Source organism: Trachymyrmex septentrionalis, unplaced genomic scaffold (genome assembly GCF_001594115.1).
Source record: "Trachymyrmex septentrionalis isolate Tsep2-gDNA-1 unplaced genomic scaffold, Tsep1.0 scaffold25, whole genome shotgun sequence".
Taxonomy (NCBI): Eukaryota; Metazoa; Arthropoda; class Insecta; order Hymenoptera; family Formicidae; genus Trachymyrmex; species Trachymyrmex septentrionalis.
Window position 1 is genome coordinate 1816987 of NW_017305408.1, and position 24793 is coordinate 1841779.

The following is a 24793-nucleotide window of genomic DNA, read 5'->3' on the forward strand; positions in this document are numbered from 1 at the left end:
AAACATTATTTAGAAATTTCTCTTCCCAATTATAATGTTCAATCAGTATAGCAGATTTAAATGATTTGAAGTAAAATAAATGTAACTCTTAAATTTTTTGGCTGCTTCTTTTATTATTGTTAACTAATTATGAATGGAAGTATATAGATCATTCTCACTTTTTTTATGATGTGGTGTCGTCGCAGTGCCAAAAGGCAGACAAATGGGTTTGACATTATGAGGTCTGAAATCCACTGTACTATTCAATCTGATTAGGGCGATGTCATTTTGCAGCTTTGTTCTCGTGTATTCCGGATGGAACTCGACGCTTTCCACACCGAAATCCTGATACCTCTCACGAGATCTTCGTAGTCCATATAGCAGTCACGTTCCTTGCTTATGTCATGATCCCTACCCTGACACCTATCAGTCGCAATCCTGGAGAATAACGATTACATATATTTATGCCAGTTATAAGAAAAGCCATTAAGAACAACGAACTTTCTTCAGAATCTTTCAAATTTTATTTTTAAATTAAATTTTAATTTTCTTTTCGAGTTTACAACTTAATTTTAGTTTTTGCCACACTTATATCAACATAACTTTATGGTTTTCTTCTTACCCGTTGGAAGGAAAGTGACACAATGAGCGGCGGTAAGGACGTAACGAGAGTTGATGACTGTACCGCCACAACGGAACTCCGGATCGGGCTTTCCAGTATCGTATGAGATTAACGCCATCCACGGATGTTGGAAAATTTTAGTCTGGTAGCCCCCGAGTAACTTCGTATCTTCGATGGGCCCACATAATGTATGATTCAACAGACGTAGATTCGGATGGTTCGTCATATCAGGTGGATTTGGTGGATTTTCTAGATCTGAAGTCTCTGTCGTATTGTTGTTAGTGCCTATTATCAAAGATACATAATTAAAAAGATTAATATTTAACAGAGAGAGAAAAATTGGAAAAACTGAAAATACTTAAATTTAATGTACTTTTGTGTGGAATCGGAAATTCAACAATGTTATAATGACGAACAATATCTAGTTAAAGAGAACTTTATTATGTTCTGCAAATGTGTGTGTGTGTGTGTGTGTGTGTGTGTGTGTACATATATACATGAAATGCGCGTTTACGAATGGACATTAAAATATTTTAAAATTGACCGTAAAAACGTTGCTTTGTTTGGAAAAGTATATTTCTAATATTACACCTAAAATAAAAAAGTCAGACAGTTATAAAGGAACTTTGATTGCAATAAAATCTCTTGGACAACAATAAAATACTGATTGAATATAATAAAGTATTTCATAAATTTTAGATTTTGCGGGAAAAGCTTGAGTCAACAAGATCAAGATAAAGAAGAAAGTCGAGTTCACAGAAATTTGTTTCAAAATTATTTGAAAAAATTATTAAATGGTTCGCAACAACAGTGCATCTTTATTAGATTATTACATATACCATTAATGATACCACAGCATGCGATGTATATATAATTTGATATATTTCATGGAAAATGATGAACAATACTCCGAAACGCATTAATCTGATGTTCTCGACGAGAACCAATAATCAATCTGCTAATAATCTTTTAACTTTTTATAAATGTATTTAAGTAATTAATAAAGAATAGGAAACAAATAGAAAAGCAAAATTATCAATTCAAAGTTGTTACAACATATTCGCGAAAGATATGTATCTATTTATAATTATAATTTATAAAACATAAATTATAATTTTTTATTTATTTGTTTACTTTTTAAATTAGCTTTATATTATATTAGATTTAATTGTATTTTTAAAATTAGAGATCATCGATTATATTATGTGTTAGGTAACTTTAACTTAGATTATAGTAAATTAATTTTAACTTAACATTATTGTAGATAAACTAATGTGTTATATTCAATTACCTGGCCGCAACAAACTTTCGGGTCGCTGCCTTCGAAACCACATTGCAAATTTCTAAGGGTTTATAATGTTTCTGCCGAAAGCTGGCCTGAACTTGTCAAGATAGATATGATTTCCGGACACTTGCGAATGTTGACGCAATTAGCATCACTATTTGAACACTTATTCTCTGTAACGGTAAATTATAGTTCAATTTAATCAATTAATATTTCTTAAGCAACAACCTTTTATATATAAAATTCGGGTCTTATCGAAGTTTAGAATAAATCCTGTATTTTCAAACTACATATTGTATATAATTTAAAATATCTTAAATGTCTTAAATAATTAAGTAATAATTTTATTTGAAAAAGCGCCTTGATAAATGTGTAATTAGAATCAGATAGATGCATTTAATTGTTAATATATGTTAATTAATTGTACGAAATGTGTTCCTACGATGTAAAATAAGTGCATGATTTAAAAAAAATATTAAGGAAAGATTAACTGTTAGAACTACCTTAAAGAAAAAACGAGATATTCTTTTGTGAATCCAAATGCAACGAATTGACGTCTAATGAAGTGTACTTACGTGCATCGATTGCTGTTAAAACGAGGAAAAAGACGAATAAGCCGATGGACATCATGTTTATTTGTGGTATCAGCATGTAACTCTTCCCCAATCAATCTTGTTTTATAGGAATTCTTTTCTTTCTCTCTTTTTCTTTCTCTTACAGATAAAATCGAGCGGGGATTTTCCTGTTTTGCTCCGATGATTCTCGTTGCGCATTCAAGTCGAGATGTACCACAAGTCAGATCAAAACCAGTACTGATCGGTTGATCACCAATTAACTAAGCTCATCCACTACTTGCTGGGCCTATTAATCTGATTCGGTGGGGATATTTATTAGTGATGATCCATTTGTCATCATTCTTTTCCAACTATAGCTTATCGCGGGATTCGTAAAATGCTGGAAAAATCTGAATCGCGTTAGCTTTCCTTTAAAAAAATTTCATTGCCCTTTTATGAATTTTTTACTTATATTCTTTATTTATAAATTAACAATTTTGGATATGTTGATGTCAATGTATATTCCATTCATAAAAATAATTACTGATAGGATTTTTATTATTTATGTTAAAAGAATTATCATAAAATTTTATTTTATACATTATATTATTTTATTATTTGTTTATTTTGAAATTTTAATTTTGTATTTATTTAAAACTTTAAATATTCAATCTCTTACATTTATATTTTTATAAATATTGTAATTTCTCTTACTCTATCACTTACATTTAAAAAATGGTGCAATTAGTTTTGATCACTAAACATACAAATGTTTTTTATCAACAATTTCTAGAATGGTGTTATTCCCAGTTTTAATATCATAAAAGTCGGACTAATAAACATATAAATATTCATATATACATCTGTCTCTATCATCATTAATTGACGGCGTCAGCATAATTTCACGGAAGAAAGAAACATAAGTTAATCACTAAAATGAAAATGTAAGCGACATAATCATCATTCTTCTTTTAGGACAGAAATTAATATGTCATTTATATATAAAATTAAAAGGCGAATTGGCGTCGCCGGAATCTTTCCTGAAAGCCATACTTGAAGAGAAGATATAAGAAATGAAAGGCTACAATTATAGAGAAAGAAAGAGAAAAAGCTAATTGGATATGGAAACATATTAAAAGTTATTTTCGTTCGGAAGACGATAATTACAACAAATCTCGCCAGAAAAGATTGATAAAAAATAAACATCGTGATTTTTATAATCACCGGGAGTTTCCCAAGATAATATTGCTGCGTGATCGAACTCTTGCAGGGATGTATGTTGTTCTGTTAAAATATGCAACTATTAGTTATTGGTTGACACTTGAAGAAAATTACGGCGAAATATCTTTCTCCAAACTGACTAGAAAAGATGTTGCTTGCTACGTATTAAATTTCTTTACTTATTTGTTATTTAATTCAACAAAATTTTTAAACATATGTCATAATCTATGACTGTAACAAAATACGAAGATTCCTTTGCTAGTGATATTGAAAAAGCATTTCACTTCGGAAGATTAATACGTTAACAAATTAATGGCACATGATTAGCAGCAATTAATCGTCCACTGTAATTCTCAAGTATTATTCTCTCGCAAAGCTCGAGAAGAAAGTTTTCTGTTTGTCGTGTCTTCTTAAAATAATATTTTGCAAGAGAAATTTTTAATATTTATGATTTATTAACGGTATCTCAGGTAATTAATAAAATATTTTAATTAATGAATTTTTTATTTTCTAGTACAGTCCTTGGTACAAGTAATACAGTCCGTGCTTTTCGAAGTTGCGTAAGATAAACTGTTACAACGTTATATATCAATCAATAGGTCATATTCCATAGTAACCCCGCTCGTTTTATTACCTCTGGAAAATAAAAATATGTATATTGAATTACGTAATTAATGATCATAATAGTTTTGCGATTCGACAATTCGCGATTTTTTACTACTTTCTTTAAAAGAAGGTGGAATTACCAAGAAATCGATTTAATTTTTTATATTAGTTAGATAAAGTGCAAATAAGTAGATTATAAATAATGTGTTGCAACTTCTTGATGATTAAATGATGACGTTTCCTAGAAATATAAATTTTATGCAATACGCATCAAGGATTCACATTATGATGAAAGAGTGATCTCTATAAAAATACGAGAATAATACTAAGAAAAATAATGTAATTTAAAAAAAAATATCACTATTGTGAAAACCATTATAATTCAAAGGCAAACAAATTATTCATCGATGTTAGGACAATAAAAGAGAAACAGGAGAATAATACGCTGAAAAAAAAGGTAATTATTAATTTAATACAATTAATAGAAAATTTTAATTGGTCTTTATTATAAGTGTTATTACAAACTTAAAAAATACTTTTTTACACATATATTGTCGTTCTTAAAAGCATAACTCCTTTATGCTTCATAACTCCTTTGTGAATATTGACTTCTTTATCATTTGTTGTCAATATCGTGAATTTTATATTAGATTTATTGCACTTTGTATTTGAATAAAACTTGCTACGAATATTTGTAAGTATTATTGCTATTAAACATGTCAATATAAATACAGGTAAAATGAATGAGCAATTAACGTCACATTATTAAGTATGTTATGAGCCTTTTATACATGAAATATATATACATGATATATATATATATGGAAAACAAAGGGAGGGAAAGAAAAAAAAATTGTTATTTTATAATGACAATCTCATCTTTTATCTTATTAATATATAAAATTTATTTATCACAATTAAAATCTTTTTTTCGCATTTTATTCATTAATTTCTTCTTTAAAAAATCATTCGCAAGCAATAGCCAAGAGATATCTTTCTTCGTAAATAATGTAGTGTCTCATTTATCGCCTCATATTGTTAAGAATCCAGGGAACGAAGTCTGATACTTTCGTGTATACGCCAGGCCATCCCTGCATGCCGCAGGGCGATGGTCCAAAGGATACAACGCCTACAGCAGTCCATTTGCCGGTACCATCGGCGATTCTTTCGAGGGCCATCAGGGGACCACCCGAATCACCCCGACACGAGTCTTTGCCTCTCTGACCACCTGCACAGATCTGCCCTAGTCCCAGCCGAACTCCAGCGCTGACGTAAGTTTGATCGCACAGGCTCTGCTCCGCCAAAGGTAAGGCTAACTTCAATTTAATATTTGAAGCCGAGCTGGTTTCCGTCTTGCCCCAACCGGCTACAAAGAGCTTGCCGCCGAGCGACGAATTGGACGGCAAGCAGATAGGCTGAATGTACCTTGTGAACGGCACGTCATGGCTCAGACGTAGTAATGCAATATCATAACGTTGATTCCGCGAAGTGGGCTGGTAATTTTCATGAGCGATTTGTTCTTCCACACCTACGGTTATTGGATCATCGGCACATATCTCACTATTTTGACCATCCGGTATGCAATCCCTCTCGGTGTCGGTATTGTATTCACCTAAGCGGACGCTGGACAGGCGCCAGTTGGCTGGTAAGTCCTTCCCTTTGACGCAATGAGCGGCAGTAAGGACATAGCGTTTACTTATTAAAACACCGCCGCATGCTGTCGTTCTACCATTTGCTGTAATATCAAATTCAAATGATACCACTGATATAAAAATATGTACTTTTAACAATTAAATTTACATCGAATTATATTATATATATTATAAGATTAACTGTTCATATGATAAAATGACAACTTATTTAAGACTTTATATATCTTTAATTAATTAATAATTTATTTATTTCTACTCACGCTTTTGATATTCCACCAGCGCCATCCAAGGAAACTCGTCCAGGTCAGTACGTTCGCCACCGACAATCCTCTGCGACAGGTCGCGACCGCATTCGTTCGACAGCAATGGATTATTTGCCAGGTCTATCTGGACATTTTCGATAGGCGAAGAGGATGATTCCGAGTTCCTATTCGGATTCGATGTAGTCCCAGGGTTCGTCAGGACGCCGCTTGGACGGGTGCTGATGCTCGCGGTGTTGACACAGCACACCAAAGGATTTGAGCCCTCGAAACCGCAATGATTGCGTCTCAGGTAGTTGATGGCCTGCTCCCGCGATTGCTGCAGAATGTTCGACACTAATGTACAATCACGTGCATTTATGCATGTTCCCACCTGGCTGTCCACCGTACACTGATCTCTCGGGCTTCGGTACTCTGCGAAACATAGAAATGAGACGTCAGGATAAAAGAATATTAATAAGAATAAGAAGACATATTATTTTTATTAGAATTACTGACAATGAGATATGTTTATTTTATATCCAATAAATTAATTTTAAGTTAATTTTCTTTTATAAAAAATATCGTGATCTTTTATTTAGTGATTTATGTCGAAAAGCTTTCTTGAGTTAAAAGAGATAATAACTTTGCATAATCGCATCGTTTTAATAATGCATACAATGTTTTTTATTCTCGGTATTTGTCTGGAATTTAGAATGTCAAAAATTTCTAGTCAACAAACTGGTCAGTCATTTTTTTTTTGGGTTATGTAAGGATTTCTTTGTAGAACTTTCTTTCAGAATTTAATACAGATGATATCAGTATTATTTATATAAAAGTAAATATATTATAATGGATTATTAATGATGCACAATTACATTAATATACAATATAAATTATTGTATTAGATAATGAGAAATATACAATATAAATTATTGTATTAGATAATGAGAAATGTTTATAATTCAGAGATCTATCTAAGTATTGCAACGCGCGAAATCAAACAATGCTGATTCAATCGCATTGACTATGCATATTTCCTGATCCTCCACGTTAACCATTAATTTGGTGACGTAATACTGCATATACAATTCGAAAGATGTAATCGAAAACCGATATCTGATTTTATTTTTATGGAAGCGTGTCGTATATTGATAACTAATTATTAATGTCGTGGATCGCGTATTAATAATCGTGTTTCGCTATGATTAAGCTTCCAGTAATAAAGTCAAATTTAAGATATGAGCAATTATCGAAACGCAATTCAGACGCACATTTGATCTATAATTGTTGATGTTGTGTACATTACGCAAGCATAACTTTTGATACAATTAGCACTTTGCCTTTTTTTTTGTGCACCACGTAAAAAAGAAACTAGAAGATAGAGAAATTATCTTTGAGAAAAATATAATTAAACACTACTGAATTTATTAAAAAAATTAGAAATTAGGATATAATAATTAAAACTTGTAAAAAATTCATTTTTTGGAAAAAGTTATTTTAATTTTAAATCTAGAAAAACAAAAAATTTTTAACGAATTATCAAAAATGTTTAATGGTACATGCAAATTATCTGTTAAATGTATTTTTATTTTTTTTCTAATGTTATTTATTTGTACATAAACTAATTTGTTCTCAGTCGAATCATTATAATAATCTTATAGTGATATTCTTGAAGCTTCCACGGGTGCTTTCTATATAAAGATTATGCGTTTTGCGGGTTTTTTTCTATATCCAGATTCATTCTTGAAATGCCAATGTTTCGTAAACCTTGCAGTCATCAGGCCGAGGAGCAACCTGATACTGAGCTGTCCCTCCGGGTCATTTTCTTTATATTACGCTGCTTATTAGAGCGGAAAGGGCGGAAGGGCAATCTTATAATGAATTAATTTTAGTTATTCTTTGTAATCTTGTCTTTTAAATATAAGTATAAGAAACGAATGAATTCAAATAATGTCTATACAAAAAAATTATATTTATATAATTATATATTTATATATTTATATGTCTACAAAAATTTAAAGAACGTAAAAAATATAAGTATTTTTGATATTTTTCATATTTTCTAGAATGCGGAAAAGCATACATGAACGAAGACCATAATAAATTAGAACAAATTAGCTTTCAACACGTTTCTGAACTAATATTAATGTTATGTCTATCAAAGTTTGAAGAATCAACTTACGTGCATTGATGCTAATGATCAGCAACGCTAGGAACTTAAGAGACACTAGAAAAATTGATGTCGACATTATCGACAAATTATTCAATTTCGTTATTATTAACCGAATACTAAAAGATGATCACAGCACACTTTAACAACGAAGACTCGTTCGGTTCCGGCAATTCCTTCTGTTTTATGGCTGCTTTGTCGCAGATCAGAACATCAACTGACGATAATATCCATGATAGAGTTGACCAGAGCCAGGGTCAGCAACTGTCCCCACCATCGCTGTCAACAAGCTTCGCCAAGCTAATTAGCAGGAGCGGATATTGGTCGGGAAAAATTTCTATTTCTGTAATCTGTAGTTAAAACCGCAGACGTTTTTTGAGGAAATAGGAATAAAAGGAATTAAAGGAGTAAAACTTTTTCCTGTAACTATATTTTGAGTAAGTTTTCGTTTACTCTAAAATTCTATATTCTATTCTGTTAATTCTGTAGTAGATTCTGTTAATTATTAAATATTATATATATATATACGTTGATATATACTATAATATATTATTTGATCTAATAGCTCAATAGTATTGATATGTAACTTATATTGAATTAATATACGATGCATATCAGTTACATATTAGTACTTACAAAAATGACTGATCCTTGCAATCTCCGATTCGGTTTTTCCCTGTAAATTCCAATATATTTCTAATTTAACTAGCGGCAATTTTCTTTTTCCATTATTTGCTTTCTTATCAACATTATATTTTTTAATATACATTTATTATAAATGATTAGATTTATTTTGCATATATAATTTTGTATAATTTAACAAACAGAATTCATATGTATATGCTTGTAATATTTATAAATAATTTATTCCAGTTATGCAGTTATTCAGTTTATCGTAAATATAACATAATAAAATAATGCATTATTTAGAGAGAGAAAATCCTGGATTTCTGAAAGATGTAAATGCTCTTCTCTTTGGAATAATCCTATTGTAGAAGTTTTCTCCTTCTTTCCGCAAAATATGTATTACATAAAAATTTATAATCCAAGAGGGGATTATAAATTCAAGGAGGTGTCTTGATGTCATCAATCTCGCCAATAAAGAAATTGAGCGTGAAGAATTGGTCTTACAATTGTGAATTGTGAAATTAATGTGAACAAATGGTATAAGCATGTCTTTATCTCAATAACCTTAAGATTACGTTAATAGCCGACTAACGAATTGATTATCTTAATATGCGCATTATCTATTCATATATAATTATAACATATAATAGCGTAATATAGATCGTATCTTATACGCACTGACTTGCAAAAGTACTCGAGGTATCTTTCAACATATGCATTAATTTCTAAATTAAATGAAACAGTAATTGTGCTAGATTTGCCTTGTTCCTGCATTAGTTCCTGTAATCTAAATCTTATCTCAGCAAAAATCAAGTTACGTGCAACATCACATGTAATTTCCCATTCAACAATATAGCTGTAATATGACATACAATATTACAGTTAATTGTTGAATATAATAAAAAATTACTACTAACACCAATTTTAGTTACATTATACTAGTATGTAACTTAAATTGGTGTTTGCTGGGATTCTACAATAGATGTACACCGAAAAAGAAGGAAATGTTCTATTATGTGTTCTAAAAATTCGCGGAAGAAATTGTTTCCATTTTATATTTAATTGTTGCAGTTGTGAGTAATTACAAACGCATTGACGTGCTTCCGCAAAGTGATTCATGTAGATTCCTCGATGTACTTGGAGGAAAATAGCTCGATGATGTTGCGTATTTAACTAACGCAATCTAGATCTGACAACGCAAAATGGGAACACCCTGATTTCTCTGAGTGTTTTGTAATACGTTATATACTATACGTTATATACTTGCAGTATATATATATATATATATCATAATACATCTCATACATGACACATGAATTTCGCGAAAAGGTCGGAAGTTGCGGTCGCATTTCCAAGAAGATCGCAAAGTTCGATTTTAACAAGTTCGCTTGGGTAAATTTAGAAATACGTTTTAGATCTAATCAAAATTCTAATCGTACTTACGACTTAAATTAATTCAACGTATCCTTGTTAATTAGTTCCACAAACAATAAACTGTGAGCGAGCAGATGAAGGAATCCTACGAGATTATAAACTTCCTTCTAGATCTGAATTTTTAAATCGACTTTACCGGATAATTATTTCCAGCAGTAATTATCTAAAGTGTGATGTTTAGATGTTTGTAAAATAGGAAAATTCTGCGATTCTATTTGAGTTTCCATTGAAAAATCTTTATTTTTACAACTGTTCCTTTTAGTTATAAATTATTTTTAATATAATAATGCGTTTAATATATATTTATTACAGATTTATTTATGTTTGAAAATATTAATGACAAGCATTTTTATCACAATTGCAAGATTCAGATTTTAATTGTTCCAGATAAAAAAATATCGATTGCGTATCTAAATAAAATTAAACATCAAGTTTTCCGCCAAGCAGGCTGTGAATTTGTTTTCTACAGATAAAGCTAAACACTTTTACGGATGCATGGTGTTCAAGATCCATGTAATGTACGCCGCAACCCTGCTGTAGATAGCAGGTGTTTTGGAAGCGCCACACAATTTTGCGCCGAAGGAAACGATGCCGATAAAGTAGTATTTAGGAGGTCCATTCAGGCTGTTCACTTGCATCAAGGGTCCACCACTATCACCACCACAGGAATCGTGACCAGGAACACCACCCACGCACATCTGCTGATCCTCCGATATTTCTGCATATCTCTTGTAAGCCACCACACATTCGTCTATCTTGACGATTGGCAGCTTGACAGTCTGCAGGATCGTGCTAGGTTTCGGATCATCTATTGATAATAAGACGATTTTTAATTTTTAGTACATTATTAAAATGTATAAATTCAAAGATTCAAACAAAGATATGAAGATAAATATGAGACCAATCGGTTTAACGTGAATTTAAAAACTGACACGGAAAAAAAATTAATTGAGTGGTACAGCAAATCTATAACTTACTTCCTGCGCGAATTCAATATCTGTAACTATGAAGATTTGATGGTTTAACAAATCGCTAATGTTATTTCAGCTATCAACTCTTTGCTATTTTAACATAGAAAATTGACTATATATTTTTCAGAAAACAATTAATTTAATCCACTCAGGAGTTTTTCCTTTAACTACCTTTACGATGAAAATTCTTATTTTTAAATGAATTTTATGATATATAGGGAAAAGTATAAAAAAACATGAAGTTTAATTTATTAGCTTAGATTAATTTAAATGTCTTACTGATATCAAAAATTCCCCAACCGGCGACCTCCGCTGTTTCGCCGACGAAGTTCTTATTGAGGAGTTCACCATTCATTATGCAAATCGGCTTTACGTGTTCTATGTATAAATCGTAAAGAAAGAGAAACAGATTTACTTATAAGAACCAAAGTTGAGTCGATTGAAATTGATTAATGAAGATTAATTAGTTTACAAACTAACTCACCGTTATAAATCACCGGTTTGTTCAATCGTATTATGGCTATGTCATTTTTGAATTCCGGCTTGTTATAATTCTTGTGGACAATTATCGATTCGGGCAGGAAATCTTGCACTGGCTCTGCACAATATTCTTGCTCACAATCGGGATCAGTGAGGATGTTGTGTTCGCCTAAACGAACTCCACCAACCTTGAAACTTAGATTTATATCTCCATATTTATTAAACAATATGAAGTCACATTCCATATAGTACAGAATTTGCAGCAATATCGTTGTAAAATCTCTATAATATTACTACTGCAGCAGTGTTGCTGCAACTTTTGTGCAACTTTGCTATAGGGGATATATAAATTACAGAAACGTAATATATACATTTAAATTCTTAATTAAGATTAAAAATTCTCAAATAATCTGAAGCGTCTCTCCGTTATTTCTATTTTAAACAGATTAATAAACACAGAAATTGTTGTATAATTTGCAAATTAATACAGTTTAATCCATTAAGGACCAAGAGAAATTTTTTTCTCAAAATTTAAAATCGTTTTAATGGCAATTTTGCGACCATTGGTCCAAAGCAATATAAAAAGTTGATCTTTTTTTTTTCTTTTTTTTTGGTTGAAAAATCGACCAGCGGTCCTTAATGGGTTAATCAAGAAATACTTCTTCTTTCATTTCTTCTCAAAGACTAAAAATAATTACTCCGAACGCTTGTACTTAGTAAAATACATGGCAAAAGTCTCATTTTTTTTTCTTTTTCTCTTAATAATATTTTTTTATATTTATTTATTTGTTCTATACGTACTTTTCAGGTAGATTCACTACGCAATGGGCAGCCGTGACTACGTATCGTCGATTAATTATTGTACCGCCGCATCTGTAGCTTAAGTCATTAGCATTCGGCATGCTGTATCCTATTCTCGCGATCCAAGGATACGCGCCGAGGCTCGCATTTTTGCCACCAATAATGCGATCGCTGTTGGAATTGCCGCAATTATTTTGTTCCAGTAACGACCAGCTAGGATGTTGTCTTACATTGACTACAAACCGTTAAATTTATTATAACGTCACGTGCTTTTAACAGGAACTTAATAAAATTTCTTGATAAAAATCTTTTCGTTGCCATTTAGATTTGCTATAAATTATATGTAATTTAAAAATAACAATTTGATTTTTTATTTATTTAAAATATTTTTGGAAAATTATTATGACTTTCTTATACATACTCGTATAATTTATAAATTTATATTTAACATTAAAGGCGATATATTATATTTGAATTTTTTATAGATTATATTTGAAGAAATTTGGTTTAAGTATTTATTTTAAGAATTTGAACTACTTTTATTCATATAATGTATGATTCAATTTATATTGCGTCGACTCATGCATTCATTTGTGATAAATTATAGAAAACTTACTTGTGGAGAATGCTGTATTGCATGAAAGTACAAGTATATAAAGTAGTGAGTATTGCATCCTGCCTGAAAGCTGGAAAACAAGTGAACAAGCAATCAAGTTTTTATATTCTTTATATCCTTTTGTCAATACAATATTTTAGAATCTCTCTTCTTACTGTAATCCACAATCTCTGCACTAAAATCCTCGTTGAGTGTTTTATTCGAACTACGTTCGATATCGTTTAATTCGTTAACCTTCTACGTGTTCGCCACCTTATCTCTACCGTGCAAATTGCATGACGGTTTAGCTGATAGATCTTTATAATCCATTCACCGCAACTGTTACGTATACCTATAATATTAATTATTCTGTTTATCCATTGCGCGCTTGAAGTATATTCCAAAGATGCCCATACTTTTCCTGGATATTGATTTATTATAGTTCTTTTCTCAAAATGTAAAGTAAAAATTGTTATATTTCTTACAAAAAGTACGTCATAACTTGATTTTTTATAATCAAACTTATTATAGTATACTAATAATTTTTAAATCAATTGTAAAATAAAACACTCAAGTTAACTTCGAAAATAAGAGATAATAATGGAAATTTATTCACCTAATTGAAAGGAGAAACATCTTGTAAGTGCATAGCAATTCAATGCCTCGATGATATATATTTTATGGCAATAAAAGATTTATATAATAAAACTGCTACACAGTAAAAGTTTAGATGGTAACAGGCAAAATGTTAAATCCTTCGCAATTATTATTTCTATACTTATCAGAAATGCGTGAATTAAAAAAAAAACGCGAGAATTTAAAAGAAATATATGAAAAAGACACTTTTCGTAAGTCAATTAACTTTTTGAAAGCTAGAAAGATACCAATATCTCGGAAGATTAAATGAAATAAGATATGCAAGTCTAGGAAAGGTAACAAGTATCTCACTTACATTTCGTTTTGCAATTCGCTGCTATTTATTTTCTTAAAAATAATAATTACAAAAGGACGCCGTAGATAATATTTAGAATTAAGTATTACGCAAACTTCGCAATCATCAAAGGAGAATCTCCCTTCAATCTATGTACAGCTCGTAGGAACATTATCGTACAATATTTCTTTGTCGGCGGGAAGTGAACCTGAACCGAGGAACACTTCTAGACTGAGAAACAATTTTAGATGAACCCTCCCCTCAGTCCCCCTGCGATATTGGAGAGCCGCGATCGCGTTTCGACGAGGCCTTTCCTTTGCCCTTGGATTTGGTCTCTCGTTTCCGGCTGATCGACGAGGTTGACGTGGTCGAGGCAGAGTCGGCTGGACTAGAGTGACTGGAACCCTCCCGGTCCCACCTCGTCAATGTGTCTCGCAGATTTTGACCGTCGTTCTCCTCGTACGTATCCACATCGACATGCAAATTGTCCTGACCGTTGGACTCCAGATTGGCGCGTACCTCCCTGCGCTGTTCGTCGGTGTGCTGGGGACATCGTACCGATCTGGTGCACAGCTTCTTCGTGTGCTCAGACATGACACCGCAGATTTGCGTGAGCAGCGCCCGCTTGTCCACGAGTGACATATTCTCGTAATTCGATGGCGAGCTTTCGTTGCTGCTGTGCACGTTGTGTTCGTTGCCGACGACACTGGTGGTCTCGCCGTTTCTCTGCGAGCCACTACCGCCGGCCGCGCTCTGTTGCTTTTGCTGCTTGCTGGAACGCTTGTTCACGCCGTTGCGATCCTTGCGTGGACGTTTACGCTTGTTGCCGCTATCGTTGGTCAGGCTCCAGTCAACGTCGTCATCGTCGTCGCTCAATACTCCGCCGTAGTTGTTCAGGTCCTTGGAATTGTTCGCGATACGAAGCGATGCAATACGCGAACTGTTCCTCCCCATGCCCATACATTTTGCTAGATGAGTAGCGAATCTACAAGCTGCCACACCACGTTCGCAATTTGGACAGTTGCATTCCTGAGATTTCTTCATCGGGTGCTGACCGAACACGTCTAGGCCGGGCGAATCTAATACAGAAAATAAAAGTTACATTAAATGAAAAAAATTACATAAGTTGTATACATATATAGACTTAGAAATATTCCATCTTCCCAAGCATTTGACTGAAACTCTCCCTGCCCACACAGCATGAAATATTTTAGAAATATTTCAAGAAATCTGTTTGAATTATAAATCCAGGAAATTAGAGTTTTTAAAATAGCCTTTTTCTTACAATATTTGTACAGTATTTCTAAAATATTTTGCTGAAATGTTTAGAAAATGTTTTGCATAAATATTACACTCCTTGTGGGTGATTACTGAAAGTTTGTTATGTTTGTATGTACCGACAATGGCGTAGGATTTATCATCGGGAATGCCTTCTTCGACGTCGGAATTGCCAGTCTTGGCTATACGGTGTATGTCGAATACGAAACCCATCAGAACGTCATCCAACAAGTCCTCGTAAATTTCCTTTGTGGCTGCTTCAACATTCTCTGGCTTGCTCATGAAATCCACGAAACGTCGATTCAAGTCCTGGATCCTTTCCTCAGTCACAGACATACTGAATTTGTGATTGAGCAATTTGTTTCTATCTAGACTGGATAGAGAAAAAATATAAGGACAATTAGCGACTGATTAATCAAGGTATCAATTCCACCAGTTTCTGATGGCTCGCGTTAAGATAACTTAGAAATATTAAAATTCACAAAAATTAACAATAAATTAACGAGCTTGTATAAATAATCATGTACTCAAAATTCAGTTTTTTAAATATGTATATACAAAATTCAAAAATATGACAACAAAAAACCTTATCTTTTCCAAGCTTAATAAATAATTCTGATAAATAATCAATAATAAAATAGATAATAAATAAATAAATTAAATTAATTCTTCCCGCGGAAGATTTAATAAGGAAACTCAGAGCTTCGGTCGAGGGAACATCGGTAAAAATATTTGCCGATACTTGCGGGACACCCGGTATAGCGCGGACGGGGGTTCTAACCTAAAAAGGGAGAAACGGCAACAAATTGGCGACGTAGGGCAATCCAGGGCGAGTACCGTCGGGACGAGATGGCGGAGCAACCGGATGTCTTTCGTTCTTCCGGTTCTCCGCGAAGAAGACGGTGCGGAGCGCCGTCACCGCCGATATCCGACGCCGCTCCGTTGGCTCTTGGTTACGGACGACACCTGCGCGACGACATGCGCGTCCAGTCGTCACGTGTTCCTCGTCGCGTCGCCCGTCGACCGTCGACGGAATGACGGATGCGGAGCGTCGGAAGACGCGAGCGATGACAGCACGCTCCCTTCGCACGGCGATTTCTACCCGTAGCTTTATATATAGAGGTTGAAGAAAAACCCTTCGGTCCCTTTCGCGAAGAAAACAACGCTCAATTAGCGATTGCTGCGCATCGAGTCGCAGACGCACCCTCCGTGCGTGCAGACGCACCTTTTCGATTTCTTTCCCACTGCGAAAAGCTCCTTCTAGGAAAGTGCAAGTAGGGGAACAGATAAATATCTAATTAATTCTATATAATTATATCCGATAATTATTATATAATTATCTCATTATTCAACAGCATTGATTGTACTTCTTGGACCCCGTTATAAGGTCCGTAAATCGTGCGATGAAAAGGCGAAGCAGAGCGGAGAAATCTTAGAGCCACATGACCGTGTTTTCTTACTCCGAAATTACGGAATGAATAACGTCCGGAGCTATGCCGAGAAAAAAGGAGGAGGAAGGCAATATTGGCGATTCTTTTCGAAATGTATTAAGGAATAATTGAAAATCTGTATTTCAACGTGAAATGTAGATACTAATATAGATATCTATGTCTATATTATATAGGTATTATATGTTAATAATTATTTATTATTACATTTTAGATATTTATTTTTAGTATATTTCGCACGCGCTTTAGGACTCGAGATCGTCGAGCGTGTCGTCGATTGGCCGTCGAATTGGGAGTTCTAGGAACTTTAGGTGATCTCACATCCCACAGCCAATCCGCAGCCATATCTGCGACTTGTCATGAGATGCGATTTCGTCAACAAGTTAACCAACTTTTTCTTTTTGAAACGCTATATTCTAATGTATGTACATAAATAATATAATATAATATATATAATAATATAATATAATATATTCTAATGTATGTACATAAATAGAGAAATATAAGGTTATATAAGGTTTGTTCGCGTTGTATGCTCCAACATGCTTCTGCCATCTAAGGGCTCCGCACAATAAAAGGAACAGAGAATAAAAATTTCAGCCTATCAGAAACTGTATTCCACAATATATAATTTCTGTTAGGTTGATATTCTTATTCTCTGTTCTCTGTTCTCTGTTCTCTGTTCTCTGTTCCTTTTATTGTGCGGAGCCCTTAATGAGCATATTGGATTGAGTAGGAGCTATGATAAGCGGCAAATCTATAGAGAAATATACGTGAATGATTCAAAGATTGCAGAATACAATAATTTTGCAACCGTTTTATGATTGTCTGCTGAGATAGGATTATTCTTCTAGGTTTAAAAATATAATTCAATCAGTACGAAGAAAATTTCCAACAGTTGCAAAATAAACGTTCTGCCGAACGCAATCAAAGTTAAAGCGAGTAAATCGTACTTTCAAGCATTGTTGACTCTGCAAAGTTTTTAAATTCAGAAAAGTATCCAGAGGTAAATCCTTTTTTCTTTAAAATATACATTTAATCTTTAAAGACTATACAGGCTCTAAAATGCAACAAATTTTTAGGAATTTTGTGAGAATATCTAAGTTCGTCGGAAGCACATCCGTCATAATTGACGTAATGGCACGAAATAGGAAATTTGCAAAATTTTATATTTATATTTTCGTATATTATTTAGAGGATGATTCCTAGATGCAGAGATTTCCGTTCTCCTGTTTGTGTTTTCTCTCGGAGGAAGGCGGATTTGAGCACCACTGAAGCTGAAGTCGCGTATACGAGACATTACGAGACCCAAATGACCCAATAGCGAACGAGCAGGCTAGAAGCAACAAATTATTGTTGCCGTGGTGGGAATATTACACCACCACGCTTGTCCGTTTGGATGGTTCGAAGTTTCTTGCTCTGACAAATTGGTCTCCATCACTAATTGATTGTCGCCGAGGAGGATTGTTCCTCGTTTTCAACGTCGACGTGACGCAGACAAGATCGCTTGAGAAAGAAAACACGGAAAACAGCGGACGCATGGAGGATGATGACGCGCCCCTTGACGTAGGCCATTTTACGTAGCATCGGGACTGATGAAAGGGCCTGTTCCTTCAGGGGCAAACTCGCTCGCTCTCCCTTTTCGCATACTCGTCTGCATGGATCTCAATCAAAAGCGCAAGGTTGGCCTTATGACTAGATATTGTCCCTTGGATATGAGTGACTGATATTCAGAATGTTACTTATTGCTTGCAGATGTTCTTAATATGGAATGAAAGCAGAAAGTAAGAATAGACTGGTTTATCTAAAGGAAAAATCTTTCATACAATTAAATAAGAAAATTAGAGATAGAAATTATTACGTGACGCAATGGCAAATGGAATGGAGAAGATAGGTGAGTAAAATTGACTTAGATTTCTCTTTATGAATGCGAGATATAGGACATTACGTGCTTTCGAGATCATTTGCGAATGTTTATGTATGGTAGATTATAAAATTTTGTATCCCTACTTTACTCAAATAAACAAATTAAAATCAAATCATGAAGAGCCAACTTTGTAAAATGTAGCTTCTTATATATATATATATATTTTTTTTTTCTTATATATTTATGCAAAGATTATATATTATATTATCCAAATATTCTTTATTTTATATTTCTATTCTATATTTAAATTTCTAATAAATAATTAAGACTGAAAAGTTGCGTATATATTAGTACAGTTTGATTTTAGTGAATGAATTAATATACATATTAAAATAATATATGGAAGTTAAGATTACGCAAGAATTGATAAACTTAATTTTATTTGATTTAATATGTTATTTATGTTCAGGAATTTCTTTCTTTTAAATAACTCAACAATTTTTCTTGCAGAAATTCTGAAGATTGAGGAGTGTAGTGATCTAATTGTGGACGAAACTAATGGGATTATGTTTGGTAATTTGATCATTCAGAAGTAAAATGTTTAATATTGTAATAATTCTAAATATTTAAAACAATATAAATATTCTGATTTTGCAGACATGGACCTCTCACAAGATGAATCTTTAGTTGTAACTGACAGCACAGCCACTGACAATAAGAAAGGTAATTATATTTTGTATATACATTAAGAAATGTACAATCATATTAAGTTCTTAGACATTTTTAGACAATTCAGGATGTCTTAGAACTTAAATATGATTGTACAATTTTTGATAAGGTTCATAGATTGTTTTTAATTTTTGGCAACTGTGTACTTTTTTAAAACTAAATTTTAAGATACATCTTGTATGAATATCTTTAAATATATTCATAATTTTTACAAATTATAAATATATTCGTAATTTCCACAAAACCACATAATATAGTTTTGATAATATGTTTTATTTTATTTTGTTAAGGTGTGGTTATTTCAATTGTAACCGATTATCAATGTGTGACATGTCAACGTATTTTCCAATCAAAGGATGTAAGTTATAAGTTTTAAGTTTTTTTAAGATTATATTTTATATATCTGTTATTTTCTCATGCTTTTCTTTTAATGAATGCTTTCTTTTAATGAATTATGTCTTATAATTCTAAAACAGATGTTGCAGAAGCATGTAGACACATGCAGAGAGGAAGATGACTCAAACAACATTCTTGGTAATGTAGTAAGTTACGATTCAGAAGAAGAGGAAGAGGATGAAGATGATCCACTTTTAAATGCTGAAGGTTTGTGGTTATGCATTGAACAAGATTATCTGTTCACTCTCACAATACAAAGAATCTTACAATTTATCTATACTCCTAGATTCGGATTCTAAGAGCCAAAAGAATAACAACGAGAAACCTCTCATCAAACCCGTGCCTGAAACGCAGTGCCATTGCTGTGCGGAAGACTTAAAGACGGCTCATAGCGGCGGAGAATACAAATGTTCACATTGTGATCTCAGTTTTAAGAAAAAAGCATCTTTGGAAAGACACGATGTAGTCATACATTGGATTTGCGAGTCGTGCACATGCAATGAATGCGGTTCTTCTTTTCGTGATAAGAAAGCTTTAAATAAGCATCGCTATACGACACACGGAGATCGTAAAATTTTTAAGTATGTTTATATCAGCATACATTTAAGTTATTTTCATTAAATGTAAAATTATTATTATAAAATCCGAACTCAATATTTCATAATAATTTCTCTCGTTTTCTACTACAATTTTTATTAATCAGTCTAAGATATATATTTTTATACAAAATTTTATTTTTAGATGTGATCCTTGCGACACTTATTTCTCTCGGAGCTATCACTTAAATCGACATATACTGCAGTCTGGTTGTCATGGTAACATACTTAATAAATTCAGTTGTCAAGTAAGTACGCGGTTATCCATAACGATAATTTTAAAAAATTAGAGATTATAATGATTAGAGATTCTAGAAAATTAGACATTATAATGATCGAATAAACGATGTTGTAGGTTTGCAAGAAAGACTTTACGCGTAAGGATAACTTGCGGGAACACTTGCGTACTCACGCGGGCACGCCTCAAAGACAAAAGAAGAAATGCAACTATTGCCCAAAGGAATTTTTTACATACCAACAATTGTTGGTACACGAACGTATGCATACGGGAGAACGACCAGTCCAATGCGATTTATGTCCGAAGACATTCCTGTCGCCGCTCGCGCTGAAAAAGCATCGTCGTGTACACACTGGAGAGAAGCCGTTTGAATGTAAATATGTAAGTATTTTTTATCGAGTTTATGCAATACAAGTACTTACACAATTCCTTAATATTACGTATTTCTCTTGATGATGATTAAGTATAGAAATAATAACTTTTATTGTGTCATTTTATATTACAAGCTAGCTGAACGGACATGTGCTTTCGTAAGTTTTTAATTGTCTATGAATCGATACTGAACTGAAGAGGTTTCAAGATACATAAAGTACACGTGGTTTTAACTTTACAAAAGCAATTAATTTCTATTAATGCATTTTTACGCGAATACTAATACAAGTGTTTGTGTTGTCAGTGTCAAAGAAAATTTGCTGCTCGCGAAACGCTGAATCGTCACCTACGGACGCACACGGGTGAAAAACCACATGTGTGTCAGTATTGTGGCAAATCGTTCATTCAAGCAGCGCAATTAAGAGCACATGTGTTCCATCACACTGGAGAAAATGGTTTCTACTGTGATGTGTGCGACAAGGCATTTAATCGGAAGGCGCGTTTAAATATCCACAAGAAGTTCGTACATGAGGGAGCGATTCCATTTACGTGTGAAGTCTGTGATAAGGGTTTCATGCGAAAGGAGGACATGATGAAACACAAAGTGCTACACACTGGCATCAAACGTAAGCCATATTTATATTATAAAAGGGAATTATTACAAAAAAATATAATATTTTTGAAATACGTCGCACGCTTTGCTTGTTTTATTGTATTATACACAAATTTCTTTTTGTATTACGTTTCAGCGTTCAAATGCGACAAGTGTTCGAAGGCCTTTTCGGTCAAATCATCGTTGCAAGCACACCTCAACACTCACAGACGCGAACCGCCCCAGTCATGCGTCGAATGCAATAGAGTGTTTATCCGACAAGATTGTCTGATGCGACACATTCGGGCGAAGCATCGGGAACTGTTGGAGGATGTAATGAACGAGGTCGAGAAGAAACATTTGCAAACGCAGTTGTACAACATTGCATCGACCGCTGCTGCCAAAATGAAAACCGGCAAATCTAGAAGACTCTCCACCGACGAGCTATTGAAAGCCATTGTAGATCTTTTGAGATTACTTATCGATGAGGAAACATTACAGGTATAATCTTACATAGCTTTATATTTACACAATTTTATTATTACGTACGAATTACCACGTTGTTAAGTGCTCTCACTCACAAGTCAGATATTTAACTTTCTTTATTGCTATTATCGTGAGAGCCCAAATTTATACTTATGTTACAGGTATAAGTTTTTTAATTTAATTTAATTTTATTACATTATCCTTTAAATTAATTGTGCTAATTTAATACCGGCAGCTATTTGGTTGGCCGGATGCTCCAATACAAGACGTCCTCGAGGCTGTAATCAGAAGATGCGGACATGAGCCGATAACATCGGAGGCCAACGTAGTGTTTACTGAGAGGCTGCGACAAAACGTCAAGCTTCTATTCACTGTCGTCGTCGACACGGTGAATGACGAAATAGTGAAATCTCTCTTGACAACGAAAACGGTGGACGATGTCATTCTTCACGTTTTAGAAATATCTAATCAAAATTAGGAACAAAAAAAATATTACAAGTGACGATTATACCTTTTTGAATATTTATGCGAACTATTTTTGAATATTTTAAGATTTATGCAAACATAAAAAACAAAAAAAAGAGAGTTTTGGGTAACGAACCTATGTCAATCAAAAAACATAATCAGTAAATTGATTTGAAACGTTTGAAGTTTAGTGAATAAAATTATATACGAGTTTACCTTTGTATATAATTTAATTATATTATAATTTAATGCGTGTCATTTTGAATATTTTAAGTTAACTTTTAACGCATTAAATTATAATATAATTAAATTTTATTTGCGCAAATCATTATCAGATTGATTTATTTTTAATCGATATACATCATGTTTATTATACGTTATACATATTGCTCGATACTTCTATTATGGTGAATTCGGTCACTCGCTCCACATTGGATTATAATATACAATACATTGAAAAAGCTGCTTTATATCTAAATGCAATGACATAATGTAATCAACTTCGATAATGAAATAATATATATTCTATTAAATAATATGTTATTATTTAATTGTTTAAGATATTCATATATTTTTACATTTAATTTTTGCTAATTTCATATATAGCAGTTTTTAGTATGCATTAATTTGATGTTATGCGACTGACCGAGTTTGTTATCAGATTTACAATTATTCTTATTCGAGAAATCATGATTTTGATTATGATTTAATGTACAAACAAGATTTATATTATCGCGCACATACTGTGAGAGCAAAAAGTATTTGTACAAGAAAATTTGTTATAAAACAAAGTCTTATTTGTAGAAAATAAACATTAATTAACAATTTTATACAATGAATACATTCTGTTCTAACATAAACAAATAAGCTTCGCATGTATTCTTGATTTTAGAAGCTAAATTTTTTATCTGTACTTTTAACTCAAAAAGTACAGATAAAAAATTTAGCTTCTAAACAAGCGGAAATTTAAAATTGTATTGTTTTATTCCGCTTATTTTTCAGATAATATATTTTGTATAATTAATACACATCTTTTTGATATATATAATTTTAAGAAATGTACAGTTTATTTTATTCTTTATGAATAAGTTGTTAATTATCCAACACAAGAAATGATCGTCAATTAAATGTCGAATCGATATCAAATTGATGTTGAAATCATCGTATTTATATCGATTGATGAGACATCAATTCGATGACTCATTTCTCGCTAATATTTATTTTTTAAAAATAGTTTTTTTAAAAGATATTTTCTCTGTACTTTTTGCACTCACTGTATGCCTATATATATGTATTATATACATAAAAAAGGCCCCTATTATGAGATATCGAGTTTATTTTAGGTAAATGCTAGAAGTCTATGGGCAGAATTTAAAAAAATAATAGGTCATTTGGAAGAAAATTTAATAAGCTGTAAGATAATATATAAAATTTATTTCAAATTTTATTTTTTTTTTAATTATAAAGAAATGTGAGCAAATAAATCGCAAAATAAAAAAATTGTGCTTCTAATATGAGATATCCCGAGAAATCGATAATAAAACGCAAAGTATAATATTGCAATTAAAAAACTTTATTTAATGTTTTTAAAATACAAACAAACACAGCCAGCGTGCGCAAAAATGAGCATGCGATAGATACTCAGAACTCGTCTTCAGGTGGTTCGAATCAAGCATTTCAGAAATAGGCACTCGATGTTCATTACGATTGTTCTTTTTACTATTGTATAATAACATTTATACTTTAACAACGATTTTCATATATATGACATAGGAGCATAGATTATTTTCTATTAGAAATATCCTGTGTATCTCATATTACGATTTCCACGCCTTACGGTTTTACGATCATTAAATCTAACTTCTACAATTAAGCAATTCAACATACATCCGTATTTTTCTATTAGTAGTGACTTTACTCTATCACTACATGAAGAATTTATTGCTAAATATTTATTTATTAAATAATAAACAAGGTTTAAAGGCTCATTTCAATGAAACTTGAAGACATCCAAATTCCAAAATCTTTTTTTACAATGACTACATGATTGAATAATGAACTTTCTAGTAAATCGTTTTTAATCCAAGAGTGATAAATTTATGATGGAATTAATAGATAGCGTTTATTAGTTTAGCAGAAATGCCATTATCTCATAT

The 24793-nt window shown here is 32.5% G+C and overlaps 4 protein-coding genes and 1 pseudogene across 9 annotated transcripts in view; 1 reads left to right on the forward strand and 4 right to left on the reverse strand.

The window, feature by feature from the left end:
* LOC108748913 overlaps window positions 1-365 on the reverse strand; it is a 1281-nt pseudogene extending 916 nt beyond the window's left edge.
* LOC108748912 (serine protease easter-like) overlaps window positions 1-2661 on the reverse strand; it is a 9877-nt gene extending 7216 nt beyond the window's left edge. Inside the window, exons 1-2 of one of the 2 annotated variants that reach the window (XM_018487329.1) lie at window positions 2462-2661; window positions 2022-2059 (exon numbers count right to left, since the gene is read on the reverse strand). In XM_018487329.1, coding sequence (XP_018342831.1) covers window positions 2022-2059; window positions 2462-2537 — 114 coding nt within the window. In that variant the 5' untranslated portion in view covers window positions 2538-2661. The remainder of the gene's footprint in view (window positions 1-2021; window positions 2060-2461) is intronic. The other variant, XM_018487331.1, reaches the window with a different exon arrangement.
* Window positions 2662-5197: 2536 nt separating this feature from the next.
* On the reverse strand, window positions 5198-13495 carry LOC108748914 (serine protease easter-like). Its single transcript, XM_018487332.1, has 8 exons — window positions 13416-13495; window positions 13261-13330; window positions 12645-12879; window positions 11848-12038; window positions 11643-11741; window positions 10882-11200; window positions 6180-6577; window positions 5198-6002 (listed from the first exon to the last, which is right to left on the reverse strand). The coding sequence occupies exons 2-8, from the start codon at window positions 13316-13318 to the stop codon at window positions 5290-5292; spliced, it is 2013 nt and encodes a 670-aa protein (XP_018342834.1). The 5' UTR covers window positions 13319-13330; window positions 13416-13495; the 3' UTR covers window positions 5198-5289.
* A 705-nt stretch (window positions 13496-14200) lies between these two features.
* LOC108749000 (ataxin-7-like protein 3) lies at window positions 14201-16297 on the reverse strand. The gene is made up of 3 exons (XM_018487480.1): window positions 16230-16297; window positions 15568-15821; window positions 14201-15249 (listed from the first exon to the last, which is right to left on the reverse strand). The coding sequence occupies exons 2-3, from the start codon at window positions 15782-15784 to the stop codon at window positions 14432-14434; spliced, it is 1035 nt and encodes a 344-aa protein (XP_018342982.1). The 5' UTR covers window positions 15785-15821; window positions 16230-16297; the 3' UTR covers window positions 14201-14431.
* A 371-nt stretch (window positions 16298-16668) lies between these two features.
* LOC108748999 (gastrula zinc finger protein XlCGF57.1-like) lies at window positions 16669-22696 on the forward strand. 5 transcript variants are annotated; one of them, XM_018487479.1, is made up of 16 exons: window positions 16669-16722; window positions 16804-17072; window positions 17146-17317; window positions 17751-17902; window positions 17979-18578; window positions 18652-18790; window positions 19274-19336; window positions 19421-19486; window positions 19783-19850; window positions 19969-20095; window positions 20175-20469; window positions 20630-20732; window positions 20840-21103; window positions 21399-21720; window positions 21844-22187; window positions 22408-22696. In XM_018487479.1, exons 6-16 carry the CDS (start codon window positions 18766-18768, stop codon window positions 22648-22650), a joined length of 1920 nt encoding a protein of 639 aa, XP_018342981.1. In that variant the 5' UTR covers window positions 16669-16722; window positions 16804-17072; window positions 17146-17317; window positions 17751-17902; window positions 17979-18578; window positions 18652-18765; the 3' UTR covers window positions 22651-22696. The 5 variants fall into 5 exon arrangements, with proteins under 5 accessions (XP_018342981.1, XP_018342980.1, XP_018342979.1 ...); XM_018487478.1 differs by having other exon boundaries at window positions 18092-18578; window positions 22408-22650; XM_018487477.1 differs by having other exon boundaries at window positions 17146-17278; window positions 22408-22650.
* The last annotated feature ends 2097 nt before the right edge of the window (window positions 22697-24793 follow it).

Bases quoted from the DNA above. Each gene is read 5' to 3' on its own strand.
- LOC108748999 (XM_018487479.1), top strand. From the start codon at position 18,766: ATGGCAAATGGAATGGAGAAGATAG. The intron at 18,791-19,273 runs GTGAGTAAAATT...TTTTTCTTGCAG, and splicing joins AAATGGAATGGAGAAGATAG to AAATTCTGAAGATTGAGGAG. The intron at 19,851-19,968 runs GTAAGTTATAAG...ATTCTAAAACAG, and splicing joins GTATTTTCCAATCAAAGGAT to ATGTTGCAGAAGCATGTAGA.
- LOC108749000 (XM_018487480.1), bottom strand. From the start codon at position 15,784: ATGTCTGTGACTGAGGAAAGGATCCAGGACTTGAATCGACGTTTCGTG. The intron at 15,250-15,567 runs GTACATACAAAC...TTTCTGTATTAG, and splicing joins TAAATCCTACGCCATTGTCG to ATTCGCCCGGCCTAGACGTG.
- LOC108748914 (XM_018487332.1), bottom strand. From the start codon at position 13,318: ATGCAATACTCACTACTTTATATACTTGTACTTTCATGCAATACAGCA. The intron at 11,742-11,847 runs GTGAGTTAGTTT...ATTTATACATAG, and splicing joins CAAACCGGTGATTTATAACG to AACACGTAAAGCCGATTTGC. The intron at 6,578-10,881 runs GTAAAAGTGTTT...CCGAAGCCCGAG, and splicing joins ATCTTGAACACCATGCATCC to AGATCAGTGTACGGTGGACA.